Consider the following 16,968-nt stretch of genomic DNA (forward strand, 5'->3'; position numbering starts at 1 on the left):
CTTGTAAACCATCTTACATTTCCCCCCCAGCAGGTAAAAGTAGAGAAAAAGCCTGTGCCTGTCAGCACAGTTCGAAAACCTGCCCCTGCCCCAGCCGCCACTAAAGCAGCCAGCGCTAAGCCGGCAGACCCTAAAGAGACCGCGCAAAAGCAAAGCAATGGGAAAGTGAGTGCTCAGCGAGCCGCTGCCGGCCCGTCCTTCCTCCTCCTCACTTCTACCTTAATGATCTGTCACTTTCTCCCCTCCTCCTCCCTCTTATTACCTCGCGTCTTTCTGCCTCACTCCTCCTCTGGTTAGTATAGAAATACTAGTGCAGGAATGTGCCGGGTGAGTATTGTACCAGTGATCACCGGGACCAGAATGGGATTTTTTAAAGGGGCTTTACAGGAGGAAAATGAATAATGGCACTTTCTCATATAAATTTGCACCGGTTCATGGTCATGTGAGGTCACCCGCTTTTCCGTGCTTCGCCTGTAGATTGCAGGTACTAGCGCCTTTCACTGTGGGGTCGTTGTATTATGCAGGAGTCAACCGCAGACCCGGGTGTGACTTTGCAGCATTACGACTTACAACGCGCGCAGGGTCCCCGTGTGGCTCCGCTTCATCTGACTTTCCGCATTGCCCGCTGTGGGGCGTAGCGACGCAGGGTGGTCTCCTCTGTAGCTGCCGCTCACCCCATGCTTCATGTTTCCCTCCCTGTGTCATTCACGTAACACCGTCCTGTTCTGTCGTGTGATTTTCTAACCGTGCTTCTCCACTTCTGTGTCTCGTTTATTGTTTTTTTTTTTTTGTTTTTTTTTTTGTTTTCTCCCCATCCTGTCACGCTCCAGGTCCAGATAGTCAACAAAAAAGTCAACTACAGCCATGTTCAGTCCAAGTGTGGCTCCAAGGACAATATTAAGCATGTCCCTGGTGGTGGGAATGTAAGTATGGCTGCCGGGCATTGTCGCTTCAGTCTGGGTCTTAATATCCATTGTGCCTATTACATGTGAACTAACTGTGTCGGGCGGGGGAGGGGTGCGCCACGGTCTGCTTTATATGTCGGTGGTCCAAGGATTGGGGGTGGACAGACCTGCCGCAGGTAGGGATGCAGTCTCCCAAATTCACCCCTTCAATCGCACTGCAAAAAGCATGGATGAAGGAGCGTCGTCTCTCACTTGATGGAGTTGGAACGTTCCCAGTTGTGGTCAGCTGCGGCATTGAATCACCCTGTTGGTTAAAGAGATTTTTTAATTTTTTTTATAATTAAAAAAAAAAAAATTTGGTCAGCCTACAGCTATTATCCCCTTACCCCCATACTCATGCATGCTCAACCCGGCCGAGCATGCACATGTTCTCAGTTGGTACGGGGGAAAAAGCTGCTGCAGACTGTTCTCACAACCACTTATCTCTCTGATTGCAAAAGGATTGAGCACTTGGAATCCAACATGCCCAGTCCCTTTCTCCTATGACATTTGCCATTTGGGGAGTCAGAGGACCCCATACACATTAGATGGTTGACCGGCCCCACCGAAATTGGCAGGTTCAGTTGACTCACCTGATGTATATGGCCAGCTCTGAGGACCAGTCTTTATTACTAGTCATGGATAAGGTAAGTGGTCAGATTGTTGCAGTTGTGGTTGCCTTGAATACAGTATGTAGATGTAGCAGAGCTGAGTTTAGTCACATACAGTCTGACTATACGGTAGCCTGCGTCCCTGCTTTAAAGGCTGTGTGACACCTTCGGGGCAGTTTTATTATCATTTTATTTATTTTTTTATTAAAAATTTTCAGCAGATTCTTTGATACAGGGGTTAAAAATCAGTCTGTTTGCAGACAAGTGTAGCTCTGATCTCCTGACCTCATAAACAGTCTTTATAGCTGAATTCCTATGAAAATAAGAATATGGCTTAAAAAAAGCCAGTATTTCCTGCCAGATGATGGCTGAGTGTTCGTAGTAATTATCTGGCAGTGTAATACTGCCACCGATTACCCGACGAACACTCGTTCATCAGGCAATACAAATCTTTTAACGTGTTTTAATAATGATCGTTTGCAGACGACAGATCGTGGTGTCTAATCGCAATGTGCTGCCGGCAAGGGAGGGCAATAGCAAAGCAATCGCTCCTCCTTGTACTGAGGAGGAGATCGCAGCCGGTAATCACTGCAGTCTCCTCCACTAGTGAGCAGGCGATTGCCGGAAAGGAACACTTTCTTCCCGACAAGCGCCAGCAGAATCCGGCTGTGTAATACAGAGTAAAGTGTTTTTAAAGGTCAGGAGATCAGAGGAAAGAGCTACACATGCCTGCAAACACAGATTTTTATCCCCTGTAGCTAAGAAATGGCTTAACATTTTTAATAAAAAGCAGTTGAAAAAATTAATTTTTAGCCCAAAATGAGTAAAATGGAATAATAATAAACTGCCCCGGTGTCCATAGCCTTTAAGAAGTCAGCAGAGTTTTGTTTTTTTTCCCCCCTTTTATTCCACAACATCATGATACTGTGTATGAGATGTGAGCATTGGCTGCGTGCAAATAATAAATGATTGAATCTAGGTTTCCTTACTCCAATCGCATCCAGAGCTGCGCTCAGGATATCACCTGACTTCTTGTTTCCTACAGTATTACTTGCTGTAGGTAAAGTGCCTAGGGCTCAGTGTCATGCCTCATTCGCGCGTCAGTGTTCGGTCAGTGATTTCCATCCAGATGTGGCTCTAAACCCAGGACAGGGGCAGCTCTTTCCCTTATACCTCATGACTGTGGAGGCTCCAATCACTGATGGAAATCACTGACTGAACACTGAGCTGTGAATAAGGCGTAATACGGGATATTGTACGTGTAGTGGGAGGCGAGCGCAGGGGCCGTGCATTGCTGTGGAGACCGGGTGACTCTGATCGCTGCAGCTTCTTCCTGCACCCGGCGATGCGGTGAAGAGGAGGTCAGAGAGGATGCAGACACAGGGTCAGAAGACTTCCAGTGCAGACATATGTGGACCCACTTTTATGGTCCTTTGTGCAGCGCTCGGTTCCGTTTTTTGTGCCTTCGGAAGTCACATGACCTGTGGTAAATGATCAGCGGCCCTGAGCTCTGCGCCGTTTTCTTGCCCTTTACATAAGAGCAGCACGTGGGCACAGTGTCGCCTCCTGCAGGGCTGCATATGGCCGCTGTGCCGCTCACAAGGTTAATTAATTCTCATCCCGTTGACTCTCGGCCAGATTGCTGCTTCTTGGCAGCCTGGCTGAGTACAGCAGATGGCTCCCCGTCCTTCAGCTGACGGGGCGCTGGGTGCTCTGCCGGGGGCGCACAAATTAATATGATCTGTGCCGGAGAATTTTCCAGTCCCGATTTACATAGATGAAAGAGATCCGTAAAGCTTCTGTTCTCCCAATAGTCTCACTTGGGTTGTGCGGCCGGTCAGACCTCCTGGGCAGCAGTGGGCACGACCCACGCAGAAGCTTTTATTTCAGCATTGACAACATTTCCAGGTTTTTCTTCCATTCCCAGAATTTGCAGTTTTTTGTTTCCTTCCTCTTCTCCCTTCTGCCCTGTCTCTACTGCATCGCCTCCAACCCTTCAGAACTAAACCACCTATTATCCGCAGGTAACCAGTGCAGCCAAACCATCCATAGGCAGCAGCCGGCCGCCAGCGTCCACCAGCCACAAACCAGGCGGTAGCAACGTGAGTAATGTGTGGCCAGCACCTCGGAGGTTATATCCCCAGCGCTCATCTCTGCTTTCCTGCAAACTCTTCATTGCTTCATTGCTAAATTCCCCATCCTGTGTCTCTCCAACTGTTGCAAAACTACAACTCCCATCATGCTCTGACAGCCTCAGGTTTTCAGGGCATGATAGGAGTTGTAGTTTTGCAACCAGCTGGAGGGTCACTGGTTGGAAATCACTGCTTTTTGTGTCTACGGTGTATACAGAGGCAAATCTACATATAGCAGAGAAAAAAGGTGTCAGTCAGCACATCCCAATGCACAGGTGCACGCCGCCATGGCTAGAAACACAAAGAAAAAAAAACGCAGCAGCACTCTGCAAACCGAATAAAGTACAATAATGTCATAGTAATAGAAAATATTCTGGTGCTAAGGCTATGCTTATTTTGTAGATTTGAGATTCTTGGCAAATACATTTTGTACATAATGATTTGGGCCCACCTGCCGGCGTCAAGGCGATCTCTGTAAGACGCAAACCTAACACTAAATGAAATGCTACCTGTTATGTGTAATAACTGCCACCATTTAATTCAGGGAATGCAGGTACCAACATGCATGCTGAGCCCACTATATACTCCCTGATTTTTATGGTGGCCATTTTGGCACCAAAAATGATTAAAAAGCAGAGTGGACCCAGCATTCATGTGGAACCTGCACTCCCTGGTAGCCAGTATAGTACATAACAGGCAAGATTTAGTGTTAGGTTCCCGTCTTACAGAGATCACCTTGACGTCGGTAGACGGGCACAAATAATTTTGTACAAAATGTATTTGGCAAGAATCTCAAATTTACAAAATAAGCATAGCATTAGCACCAGAATATTTTCTATTACTACGGCATTATTGTACTTTATTTGGTTTGCTGCTGCATTGTATTTTTTTTTCTTTTAAACTTTGCAAATCTACATATAGTCTTCGCTTAAAGGGGTTGCCGAGGGCTGGAAAATTGCTGTTAGAGGGGGTTCTCGGGCAAGCGCTATGGCCTCCTCCTCGGCCTGTGATGTCCTTCAGTCACACGGTGACACATTTTTTTAAAGCGGCTGCTTATCACTTAAATGGGATTGAGCTGCAGTACCAGACACAGCCACTATGCATTGTATGGCGCTGTGCTGAGTGCACTTTGAAGAGGCTGCGGCGCTCATCTCAGTGTTGCTGCCCACTTGATCAGTTAAATAGTAGGGGTGCAGTGAGTGGGACCCCCACCAATCGGCTATTGACGGACCCGTCTTGAGGACAGGTAAGTCATCGGTATTTAATTGCCAGAAACCCCTTTGGATTGCTTACTGCTATGCAGACTTGTGTATCTCCATGGTAACAGACTACAAACAATGTGTAGTCGGATCCTACAGTCATTCTTTCCCATTCACCCCCTTCGCCTTCCTAACGTACATTCGACTTATTAGCAGGAACTAAGGGATGAATGGATGGGAGTGTTATTGCAGGATCAGACTACAGGGGTTGTTTGTGGTCTGTTACCGTGGAAACGCTGAAGCCTGCATAACAGCTGTAGACATAATGCGGTAGGAAATTTTAAATGAAGAATATTTGAGTGGGTCAGGAGTACGGATGGCAAGCACTAATTTAGCCAACTCTGGGCCCCTGGATATGAAGACTATGGGTTTAGTTCCCCTGGAAAGGAGTATGAGGTCGAGGTGGGCGTCAGTGCCTGCAGCTCTCGGCGGTGCAGCTTAGCGCGTTCTTAGAGAAGGGTGGGGTGAGCCATGGAGAAGGGTGGGGTGAGCCATGGAGAAGGGTGGGGGTAAGCCATGGAGAAGGGTGGGGGTAAGCCATGGAGAAGGGTGGGGGTAAGCCATGGAGAAGGGTGGGGGTAAGCCATGGAGAAGGGTGGGGGTAAGCCATGGAGAAGGGTGGGGGTAAGCCATGGAGAAGGGTGGGGGTAAGCCATGGAGAAGGGTGGGGGTAAGCCATGGAGAAGGGTGGGGGTAAGCCATGGAGAAGGGTGGGGGTAAGCCATGGAGAAGGGTGGGGGTAAGCCATGGAGAAGGGGGGCTCTGACCTGTGCTATAAAAGGGCTGCGCCATGCCGTCCTGTCCCCATACTGGAGGCTTTTTCTCCATGACACCAGTTCAGAGATTGCTGCTGTTAATAACCTCCAGGACGATTTCCCCTCCATCCCATGTATCCCATCATCCAGCCCTGGGGCTGGAAGCCGTTCCCTGCACTTACCTGCAGTCAGTACTGAGATTTTGGGGTACAATGGGATGTTCGGTACTATGGCTGACACATCATTAGGTGCCTGGTATCAATCAGTAGGTATGTGAGATGGAACTGGTGGAGGTGGAATTATTCTGTCTGCTGGAGGTGGTGGGGCCGGCTGGCACCGGGGGAGGGCATCACGTATCGAATTCTCCGTCACTTGGGCTCCGCGTCTCCCGAGGCTGGCTTCTTACTCTCGAATTCTGCTTCCTTTTTCTCTTTCTTTCCCTCGGTTGTCGGGGCGAGTCAGAAGGGGCTGAGCATCGTGTAACGAAAACTTCTGGAACTTTCTCATGCTTTTTGTTTTCATGGTGTCTGCTTGTTGTCAGTGAATAGGAGCATTCTTGTTTACATCCAGAGGTTTAATGTCTGTCCCCCTCTCCCACGGCTGACAGGGCAGAGATGTGTGCAGCATTATGCACTGACCCATTGTAACAAACCTTCCGCTGTGAGAGCAGGAGTTGGTGAGGGCAGGTTTTCATCTTCTGAATATTGACAAGAATGCTACCACTCAGTGACAGCTAGTGGAGATCTTGACTAGAAGTAGTCAAAAGTCCACGTAGGTTAGAAAGTTGCAGAACTTTTCATTATAAGATGGTAGGAGAAAACCTGAAAAACCCCTCCGGAGGCCAGGAGCCCGAGAGCGGGTAAGTCGTCTTACAGGTACACTGTAGGTTATACTGATGAGCTCAGACTTGGGGTAAAGCGGGTATTGAGGGTTTCTGACTCGCCCTGAAGCCTGTTGTGGATGAGCTCTGTACATGATGAGGATTGTACCGCAGGACTGCGCTCTGTGGTGACCTCTGTATCTTCCCGGCAGGTGCAGATCTTGAACAAGAAGGTGGACGTATCAAAAGTCTCCTCCAAGTGCGGCTCAAAACCCGGTCTAAAAGCCAAGGCGGGTAAGAAAGGATGGTTGGTGCCGAAGGGTTTGTCCCACACCTAAGTTCATTGCAGAAATGCTGCTGATTTTGCTGGGGACGGGCACTGGCCTGGGGCCCTGCCGCACAGCCGCTGGGGACGGGCACTGGCTTGGGGCCCTGCCGCACAGCCGCGGGGGGCGGGCACTGGCTTGGGGCCCTGCCGCACAGCCGCGGGCACTGGCTTGGGGCCCTGCCGCACAGCCGCTGGGGACGGGCACTGGCTTGGGGCCCTGCCGCACAGCCGCTGGGGACGGGCACTGGCTTGGGGCCGCTGGGGATACTGGTGTGGGTGCCTGTCTGTAAATCTCTTTTCCCATAAGCCTCCTCTTTGTTGCTCTCACAGGTGCTGCTGACGCCAAATCGGAATCCTCTAAAAAGACAGAAACTGAGAAGAAGGAACCTCAAGAGAACATAAAGGTGGGGGTCCTAGAATGATGGGGTTGCCAGGGGAGGGGTCACATTACCCTCTTCTCTCTGAAAATCCTCTTTTACCCCCAACACAGGAAAACGGTGGAGAGCCGATCACACCGCCACAGGACACCGACATAGTGACCCCCACAGACAACACGGCGGTGGACACACGGGAAAATGGCATACCGGAGATGCCCCCTGTAGACAGCAGCAATCAAAGGGATATCCAGAGCTTCAATTCTCTCATACCAGAGACAAGTAAGAGCCTCCAGTAACTCCCCCCGAACCCCTAGGGGTGTCTGTAATGCATGTGTCTAGAACTGATGGTTATACCTCCACTCTCTGGATTATTCGGGGGGAAACCCTATTAGCTAACTATACCCTAATTGAGTGTATTTTAATTAAGGCCCTGTACACATTTCACAGCTTTCTCTGGGATTTAGTTCCAGTTCATTACCATTATCAAGATCTCTTGAAGAATGTTCTCATTCACTGACTGCAAACAGTCAGAAACCCTGTCCTGACCTAATACGTCTCACAGCTGAGGGTTTGTTACACTTGTGTCCCATCTAGACAATCCCCTGGACTCCAGACTGATACATTGTAACAAACCAGCAGAGAGATTTTAGCTGCTGCTGTTCTATTATGATCTTTAGCTCACAGAGGATTTCCTACCCAGGTGCATTTGTAGCAGACCCTCAGCTTGAGCAGGGCTAGTTCTGTACACTGCTTCACTGACAACAAGCGGAGATCTTGAAAATGGGAAAGAATTAAAACACAAACTGCAGGTTCATCATTGAATACTTAAACATCTGCAATTCTCTAATGTACAGAACATTGGGAAAGTCTTCAGACCTTCTCACTTTTCTCACATTTCGTTACGTTGCTCCTTGTGGTAAAATAAAATCCAGTTTCCTCATCAGTCTGAGCTCAGCCCCATAATGAGCGAGAACAGAAGAAATGTTTCCAAACTTATTAAAAAGGTAAAACCTGACATTTTGCTCGTCACATAAGTCTTTGGCCCCTCTGCCCGGGACACTTGACACTTCGCTCAGATGTTCTACACCTTGATTGGAGTCACCAGTGGTAAATTCTGTGGACTGGACATGATTTGGGAAGACACAGCCCTGTCTATATCTCACAGCTGACCATGCATCAGAGCAAAGACCAAGCCATGAGGAGGAAAGAACTGCCTGTAGAGCTCAGAGACAGGATTGTGTGGAGGCACAGATCTGGACAAGGGGACAAAAATGTTGCTGCACTGAAAGTTCCCAGGAGCACAGTGACCTCCATAATTCTTACATGGAAGAACAACCAGGACTCTTCCTTGAGCAACTGCCCCCTAACTAAGTAATCAGGGGAGAAGGACCTTGGTAAGAGAGGACCAAGTCCAGAGATCTATGTGCAGATGGAAGAAACTTCCAGAAGGTCGACCATCACTTCAGCCTCCACCAATCTGGGCTTTATGGCAGAGCGGCCAAGACAACACGGGAGCAGCTTAAGGCCTCTTTACACAGGCCAATTTTGCGGGGGCGATTGTTGGGAAAGAAATGTTCCTTCCTGACTATCGCCTGCTCGTCAGTGGAGGAGATGCATTGACATGCAGGGATCTCCTCCACAGTATGAATGCTCTGGCCGAGAATTGGCCGGTGTAAAGAGCTTCTTTAGGGACAACTCTGGGAATGTCCTTGAGGAGCCCAGACAGAGCCCTGAAAATGGCTGTTTATTTACAGCACTTATGTCCATGTGAGATTTTAGTTTTTCCTTATCTGTAAAGATTTCTCGCATTTTGTTCTTTCTCATTCTGGGCACTGAGGGCAGACTGATGGGGGAACTGATAGCACAAGGAGCAGGAGTACGGTATTTCCATGTGTGATTTGTGCGTGTAGTGCCCCCTATGTCCCAGCAGCAGGTGAGTCTGCCTTGATAGATGTCACTTGATATAAGACTGGAAGATTCCTTTAATCCGGCTTTAATAGAGAAGAATGGTCAAATCTTCTGGATTATCAGACAGCCATAGAAAAGCGCAGAACATTCAGGGTGACTCCCCCAAAAATAACCAGCTGCTATCCCGTGCACTTGTCTGAGCTCGCTGTTCTCTGTGCCGGAGCGCCAGGATTTCTGGTCTGTTGCATGCCGGATTACAGGACTTTCCATGTTTTACAACCTCTGAGATACAAAATGCTTTTATTTTCCAGGCATCTAATGATGAATTTGTGGTGTCGTCTTCCATCTCTCTCATTGTCTGATCTCCTCCCTGTACAACTCCCATCATCTGTCCTTCCCACTTGTTCTCCACCCACCTCCGAAATCGTCACACTGTTTCCCTGCAGATTGATGTGCCGCCCAGCTCCCGGCGAGAGATGGACCATGGAGAATTCGTCTGCAACCCCCTCAAAAAACTACCCCGTTACTTCCCACGACCATGATCTTCAGCACTTACGACCCCTTCCCCACTCTTACTATCCATAGCTCGACAGACCAGCAGAGGGCTCCACCGCTACAGCCATCATGGCGTCCGCTACGACCGGCTCATCCGCTGCTTACCTTCCACAGCAAGGCTTGCCCTCCTGCTCGCTGTTGTAAGCCACGGCCGGCCCTGCCGCCTTCCCCGGTGTCTGGGTTCAGTGGTTGGGTTACAGGCAGCACCCCGTCCTGGGGTTATGGTACCTATTTTTTAGGTTTTTCTATGAAATGGATGTTTTTAGCAGCACAACCTATACTCATCCTGATCATGGCGATGATGACAATCGGTGGGAGGTTCCTGCGGTTTTACAAGGCGGGAGGTAACCGGGCAGCGTATGGTCAGTCCATCCAGCCAGATACCGGGAGGGGCGGCATCCGGTCCTGGTCACCGCGCGTTGCTCTGTGACGACGTCCTCGTTACAAACCTGTGTTTATAATTTAATAATAATAATAATAAATGTTCAGTATATATGTATGTGACTCGCGACACAGGCGCTGCTGTAACCATAGAAACCCGCAGCTCCGCGTCGCTCTACTCGCCGCTTCTGTGACGCTTGATATCTCATTTCCCCGCTCCCTCACCGCTAGAAACTCTTCACATATCGCGAGGTCGCGTATTTTTTTTATTTTATTTTTTTCCTATTTAATACTGTTGCAAGTTGTATGAAGCAAGTCGGGAGAGGAAAGTTGTCAGTATGTGAAATCTGCGCAGGAGTGTTGTCAGAAAACGTCTTATGGGATGAAGGGTGAATGCGTGGATCTTGGGGGGAAGGCGGTCGCGGTTTCGCACCGCGTCCTCTATGTTGGGTTGTGAAGGTCACATGACTCGACCAAACTGTTTTAGAGCGGGAAGCGTTAGGCGAGGGAAACCAGAGGTCTCACGATAACGGAAGAAACTTCACTCGACATGTACGAACTGAAGGTTTATTAAAGGTTGTTTTTGTTTTGTTTGTTTTTTGTCTTTGTACCTTCTGTGGTTTGAACTAACATTTTACGTGCTGTGACGACACTAAAGGACTGACGTGTAAATAATTTATTCTGGGGATGCAGCCGAACAAGCATTATATGGGGGGGGGGGGCGCATAGGAAGCAGGGGAGGGGGGCTCGGGGCGGCCCTGTGTTACCCGACACCTGGACCTACACCGTTCTTATTGCACTTGTATTTTTATATATAAATATATTAAAATGTTGCATGATTTCTAATAAAAATGACATTAAAATGTGACAAAATTGCAGTGGTGTCTGGGTAATCTTTAACTCTTTGTTTCCTGTGCTGAACTCTTCAGGATGACACAGAAATGGTCTGTCTTGTGTCCCCCCTTCCCCCGGCATGGAGCACCCACCTCACTGCCTGTGTGTTCCCCTGCATGCATGATCCTAGTGACAGTGCACAACCTCCTTTTAGGCCTGGACTCTCCACAGCTGTAGTTGCTGCACAGTGTTGCAGTTTATCTCCTGGACCTTTACGGTAGTATATCGTCTCTGACTCTTGGTCCAGGGGGGGGAACTTTTTCCAAAACTTCTAGTTCATTGCAGTCCCACCAAAATGTACACAGGTCCTGCTGCTGGCTGCTATACAGTAGACTGCCTCTAGACAGGGGGCTCCAGGGTGTAGGTGCCTCTGTTAGACTCCATTGTGCTGTGACGGATGTGTTGTATATTCCCTGTCGTCCCTGCCTCCCCCCTTACCTCTCCTGTGTTGGTATCTTCCAGGTTTGTCCACCCCCCTCCCTCATGGACCCCCGTGGTGTGTACCAGTATATATCACGGCCATTTATTTATTATCCTGAAATCTTCACACCCTCGGCCTGAGGTTTTAGTTATGAGATGTGATGACGGTGGGCATCGGGGTACCCCACTCGCTGTCCTGTAGGGTGGCACTGCAATTTTGTTCCATACGTTTTTTGTTTTTTTATGTTGAAGCTTGTACTAATTGATAGGATCCTTGATAAAGAGCATTTCCTGGGAAAGCTGGTTGAGGTGGCCGCACACTGCTTTTCCAGGCTTCTTTCCTAGGGATTGGGAGACTACCCCTGTGGTAGATGCAGTGTTGGTGGTCACCCAGCTTTCCCAGGTAGTGATATGACTGCATGAAGTTGCTCACATGAAATAAGAGGATTCTCAAGGGTTTCTATTTACTGGGGATTTAATTATCTGTCTTAAGGCACTTGTCATAGCGATGTCTGTTCTGTATAGGGCTCTGTGTTTAGGCAACGTTCCTCCTTGTCCTTCAGGACCCCGGCTCCAGCTGCGTCCTGGGGGGGGCTCTGTACATATCTGTCCCTAATACATGTCATTGTCCAGCTCTGGTGAATGTGCTCACTTCTTAACATGTGTGAGGTTGCACTATAGTAGTTCCTCCCCTTAGGGCCCGAGCTCTCGAGGCCACGCCATGTGACGGATCGTGGTGATTTCTGCTCACTAAGTGCCAAATGTCTGATCGAACGAGAACCCCCTGCTCGTCTGGAAACGGTCTAGAATGGCGGGGGGGCTGGGAGACCTCAGAGGAGGTTACTGAGGTCTGTCTGACTTTGTAACTTTGCTTAAAGGGGTTGTCTGAGTTATGAAAAATATATATATATTCTGATGGGCAGCAATATATAGCTAAGCTAAGCATTTGTCTCCTTACTGCCTGCAGCTACTCAGTAAAGCCTTCTGCCCCGAGTCTGTGCAGCTGAAGGAGTTAATGTTTTTCCTCAAGAATCCATGGAGAGAGCAGACAGCTGCAGCTGGCAGTGCAGGGGGGCGTGTCCAGCACAGTCATCTGCTCTCTCAGGCTTGTGCAGGAAACATCATCAGAGCAGGGAGAGAGGCTGACATCACAGGTCATGTGACCCTGAGTGAAATCTGAGAAAGCCACAACTGGAGCTAAAGGAAGTGAATTGTGAAGTCCTTACATTTACCTAGTTAAAAACCTACAAAGAACAAAAAATTAACTTGGACAACCCCTTTAATTTTATATTGTCTTAGACTCCAGCCACTTCTAGAGCTGCATCCAAGTCCTGTGTGTTGATGGGCAGGGGTGTACACTTAAATTTTGGAGGTAGTTCATTGTTCCATTTATCAGCACATGCTATGAATGAGCATTGGGGGGAGGGGGGGCAGCAGTGAGAGCATGCAGCTGTGGAACCAAATGGGAATTGGCTTGATTGTAAATGCAGCTTTGGGGGTGATTGGAGTACAAGAGAAGTAGATGATGGATGTGATAATGCTGCTTGTCACTTCTGCAGACAGAGGTCCATGTTTTTAGGTTTTGATGCATCTCTTCTCCGTGGTTCACTGCAGCTCCTCTGTATGTGGTCTCTGTAGAGTGACAAGCCCCTGGACTTTTCACGGACCCTCACTGATGATAATCAGGGGTCATACCTGGAATCCATTGTTTCTATGCAGACCCCCAAATCATTGCGAGATTGCAGCTCACCCCACTTCAGTGGCGGATCAGGCAGCCCATAAAGTGCGCCCCCCACTGGCCGGGAGCGGGTAGCTGCAGGATGTGACTGAATGTTTGACATGCTGCTGATAGAAGCCATGATGGCGGCTTCCTGACTGTGCTGTTCCCGCTTCTTGCTCTATACTGATAGCAATATTCTCTCCTCCACATCGTGGAACTTTCTATTGTAAAAGGTTGAAATAAAAGCTTCTAGATGTGAAACGCCCCAGTGTCTGCCTCTTCTGTTCAGGGGATGTCGAGGGGCATCATCTTCACCCCCAGTGGTGCCAGCAGGGTACAAGTATGTGACATAGGGCAGCAGCATGGCTGTGACCGAAATGCATGGGCCTCTAGGACAGGGATGCTCAACCTGCGGCCCTCCAGCTGTTGCAAAACTACAACTCCCAGCATGCCCGAACAGCCTAGAGCTATCAGCCTACAGCAGGGCATTGTGGGAGTTGTAGTTTTACAACAGCTGGAGGGCCGCAGGTTGAGCATGCCTGCTCTAGGAGAATGGTTAGAGGAATGTGACCAGAAGCCACCCTCCTGAGACAATCCCACACAGCCCCCCAGAATATAGCCTTTTCACCCCCTATCTGTGACCTCATAATGCCAGAGCTCCTGGGAGCCCATACACTGTAGCCTGCACTGCGTGGACTTCTGCAGCCCTGTCACAAAGAAATCGGTCTAGTATAAAACTGGGAGAAGGGGGGATGCAGCTGCAGTTTCTGAGATGAAATGCTTACAAGAGGTAACATCTGATTACACTGCCACCAAGTCTGAATGCACGTCTATTATCCTGCCAATCCCAGAGTAGGCGGTATGTATAGCTGTGCGTGCTCACAGGTATATGTGCATAGCGGTGGAGATGCGGATCATTATGGTTAATCCTGCATATGGCTCCCATATACTCCAGATCTCAGACAACGCTTTATCTTCTCCAAAAGCACGAAGGTTCCACCCTACTGAAGAGGACCAGCCTCCTGGATGTGTCATATGTGATGTATGCGGTGCTGCCGTTAGTGAAGGCGCCATCTTGCAATGGAGTCTTCACTATTGGATATTTCCATAGTTCACATACCAGTTAGTAAAACAATGCGCGGATACCAAGTGTTATCTCTCTTCTTATTATTGTATTCTCGCAAATGAAACAATGCCACAAGCCTCAAGGGTGATGTCCTTATAAGTGGCTCCACTTAACCCCTTAGTGACCAAGCAGTTTTTCTTCCTTTTTTCATGGTCTCGTTCCAAGAGCTATAACTTTTTTTTATTTTTTCGTCTATATAGCTTTATAAGGGCTGTTTTTTTACGGGACAAGTTGTAGTATTTAATGGCACCATTTTGGGGTACACATAACTTTGATTTAACTTTTATTAACTCTTTCTGGGAGGGAGATGGGGGAAAAATAGCAATACTGCCACTGCGTTTTTACATTATAAATTTTACGGCGTTCATTTTTTGGTACAAATAACATAATATCTTTATTCTCTGGGTCAGTATGATTACAGTGATACTAAATACTTAAATTCTTTTTTTTTGTTTTACTACTTTTTTTTTTTTTTTTCCCCCAAAAAATTTTTTATTAACCCAAAAAATTATTTTGCATTGCCACTTCACAAGACCCATAACTTATTTTTTTCTTTTTCTATGGAGTTGTGTGAGTGCTTGATTTTTGAGGGACAACTTGTATTTTTCATTGGTATCATTTTGGAGTAAATGCCGCTTTTTGATCGCTTGTTGTTAAGTTTTTTTCGGTGGAAACTAAGAAATTAGAATTTATTATTTTTTTTTACGGCGTTCACCATAGGGGATAATTTATGTAGTCCGGGTCATTACGGACGTGGCAATACCAAACATATGGGGGATATTTTCTTTTTGCAATTTTTTTTTCATTGAAAAGCGTATTTTCAATAGAAAAAAAAAGCTTTTTTATTTTATGGAATTTTTTTTATTTAATAAAAGTATTTTTTTTCAATTTTTACTACTTAAAAGTCCCACAAGGGGACTATAATATACAGTATTTTGATTGCTTTTAAAATGTAATGCATTATCTCTATAATGCATTACATTTTAATAGCAATCTTATTCAAAGATTGACCAGCAGGCTACGCAAGAGAGGCACAGCCTGCTGGAGAGAACTGCAGACAGGCTCGGGGCCCTGATCGGAAGCGAGGTAAGCTTCCCAACACATCAGCACCCCGCGATCGCATTTTCAGGGTGCTGATGGGAGACAGAGGGAGTCCGCTTCCTCCGTCACCACTTTACATGCAGTGGGCGCCATTGCGCCCGGCATGTAAAGGGTTAAACAGCCAGGATCGGCACTTTCTTCTGACCTCTAGTTGCCTTTCAGGGATTTTCAACTCTGGTCCTCGGTACCCACCTACCGGTCAGGATTTGAGAATATCCCACAGAATGAATACCTGGGGGAAGTCCTGATGCATGGACACTAATTATAGCACTTGCTCAATTCTAAATAAATCCTGAAAACATGACTGGAAGGTGGGTCCTGAGGACTCTGGAGTTGAGAAACCCTGCGAGAAGATCCTGTCCACTCATTGAGCATGGATTTAGATAATAAGCAGGTTCTCTTCAAGGTGATTCCTGCAGCAGACGTCATGGATCATCACCAGGGCCTCCTGCCATGACCGGACTCCTTACTGTAAGCAGAGACCTGTGACAACCCAGGAGCTTCCCCTGTACATTCCCATGAGTTTTAGGTGGCATCACTCCTGAAGCCATGGGTACTACAACTTGGTGCCCTAGGAACCCTGCCCATTGTAGATCTTTACCATATACCAGGGATCAGCAACCTTCAGCTGTTCTGAAACTACAACTCCCAGAATCCTCTTCACTACTATGAGAGTTACAAGAACAGCAGAGTAAGGGTCCATTCACACGTCCTGTTTTTTTTCATCCTGAAAAACGGTCCGTTTTTTGCGGATCCGTTGTTCCTGAAAATGTTTCCGTATGTCATCCGTTTTTTGCGGATCCGCAAAAAACGGAAACATGTATACATTTCAATAATCAAATAAAGTTGTTTGGATTTCTTTGAAAAAAATTTGAAAAAAAATAAAATAAAAAAAATTTGTTATGTGTTTCCAGGAACGGAATCCGCAAAAAACGGATGACATACGGAATGACATCCGAATGTCATCCGTTTTTTGCGGATCCATTGACTTTGTATTGTACCAGGATCCGATTTTTCAGGACAAGAATAGGACATGTTTTATATTTAAACGGACATGCGGAACGGAACAACGGAAACGGACAGCACACATTGTGCTGTCCGATTTTTTCCAGGACCCATTGAAAATGAATGGGTCCAGATCTGGTCCTGATCTGTTCCTGAAAAAACGGAACAGATCAGGAAAGAAAAAACGGACGTGTGAATGGACCCTCAGTGTGCATGATAGAAGGTGTAGTTCACAGCAGCTCAAGGTTGCTGATCCCTGCCCTGTACACTGACTTACGTATGTGGGAGGGGGTCCTAGATCTGTAAGAACAGACCCGAGACCCGAGTCTCACACATTTACTGAATACAGGGTGTCCACCATCCTGCCAACGAAATATCAGAAGAATCCTGGTCACGTTAGATCATGCACAATGAGGAGAATGGATGCCTCACTGGGAAATAGTCAGTGGTCCGTAGTGGTTCCCATGTTCATTTAAAAGGGGTCTCTGGATCGATAACATTGATGGTCTTGCCTACGGGACCCCTGTGCATCTGGACAATGAAGAGGCTGTGGAATTTGTAGCTCTGCTTTGTCTATAGGAACAACCGCCTATCACGATGATGACAAGACGCGGTGTAGTGCCCGGCCCTGG

General features: G+C 47.6%; 1 protein-coding gene across 12 annotated transcripts in view; it reads left to right on the forward strand.

The window, feature by feature from the left end:
• LOC122939581 (titin-like) overlaps positions 1 to 13,365 on the forward strand; it is a 106,384-nt gene extending 93,019 nt beyond the window's left edge. For 3 of the 12 annotated variants that reach the window (XM_044295672.1, XM_044295680.1, XM_044295673.1), the window contains 7 exons: positions 31 to 165; positions 831 to 923; positions 3,580 to 3,657; positions 6,734 to 6,815; positions 7,180 to 7,253; positions 7,340 to 7,505; positions 9,446 to 13,365. In XM_044295672.1, coding sequence (XP_044151607.1) covers positions 31 to 165; positions 831 to 923; positions 3,580 to 3,657; positions 6,734 to 6,815; positions 7,180 to 7,253; positions 7,340 to 7,505; positions 9,446 to 9,453 — 636 coding nt within the window. In that variant the 3' untranslated portion in view covers positions 9,454 to 13,365. The remainder of the gene's footprint in view (positions 1 to 30; positions 166 to 830; positions 924 to 3,579; positions 3,658 to 6,733; positions 6,816 to 7,179; positions 7,254 to 7,339; positions 7,506 to 9,445) is intronic. The other 9 variants (XM_044295675.1, XM_044295676.1, XM_044295674.1 and 6 more) reach the window with 9 other exon arrangements.
• Positions 13,366 to 16,968: the final 3,603 nt, after the last annotated feature.

The sequence above is a fragment of the Bufo gargarizans genome, chromosome 5 (assembly GCF_014858855.1).
Source record: "Bufo gargarizans isolate SCDJY-AF-19 chromosome 5, ASM1485885v1, whole genome shotgun sequence".
Taxonomy (NCBI): Eukaryota; Metazoa; Chordata; class Amphibia; order Anura; family Bufonidae; genus Bufo; species Bufo gargarizans.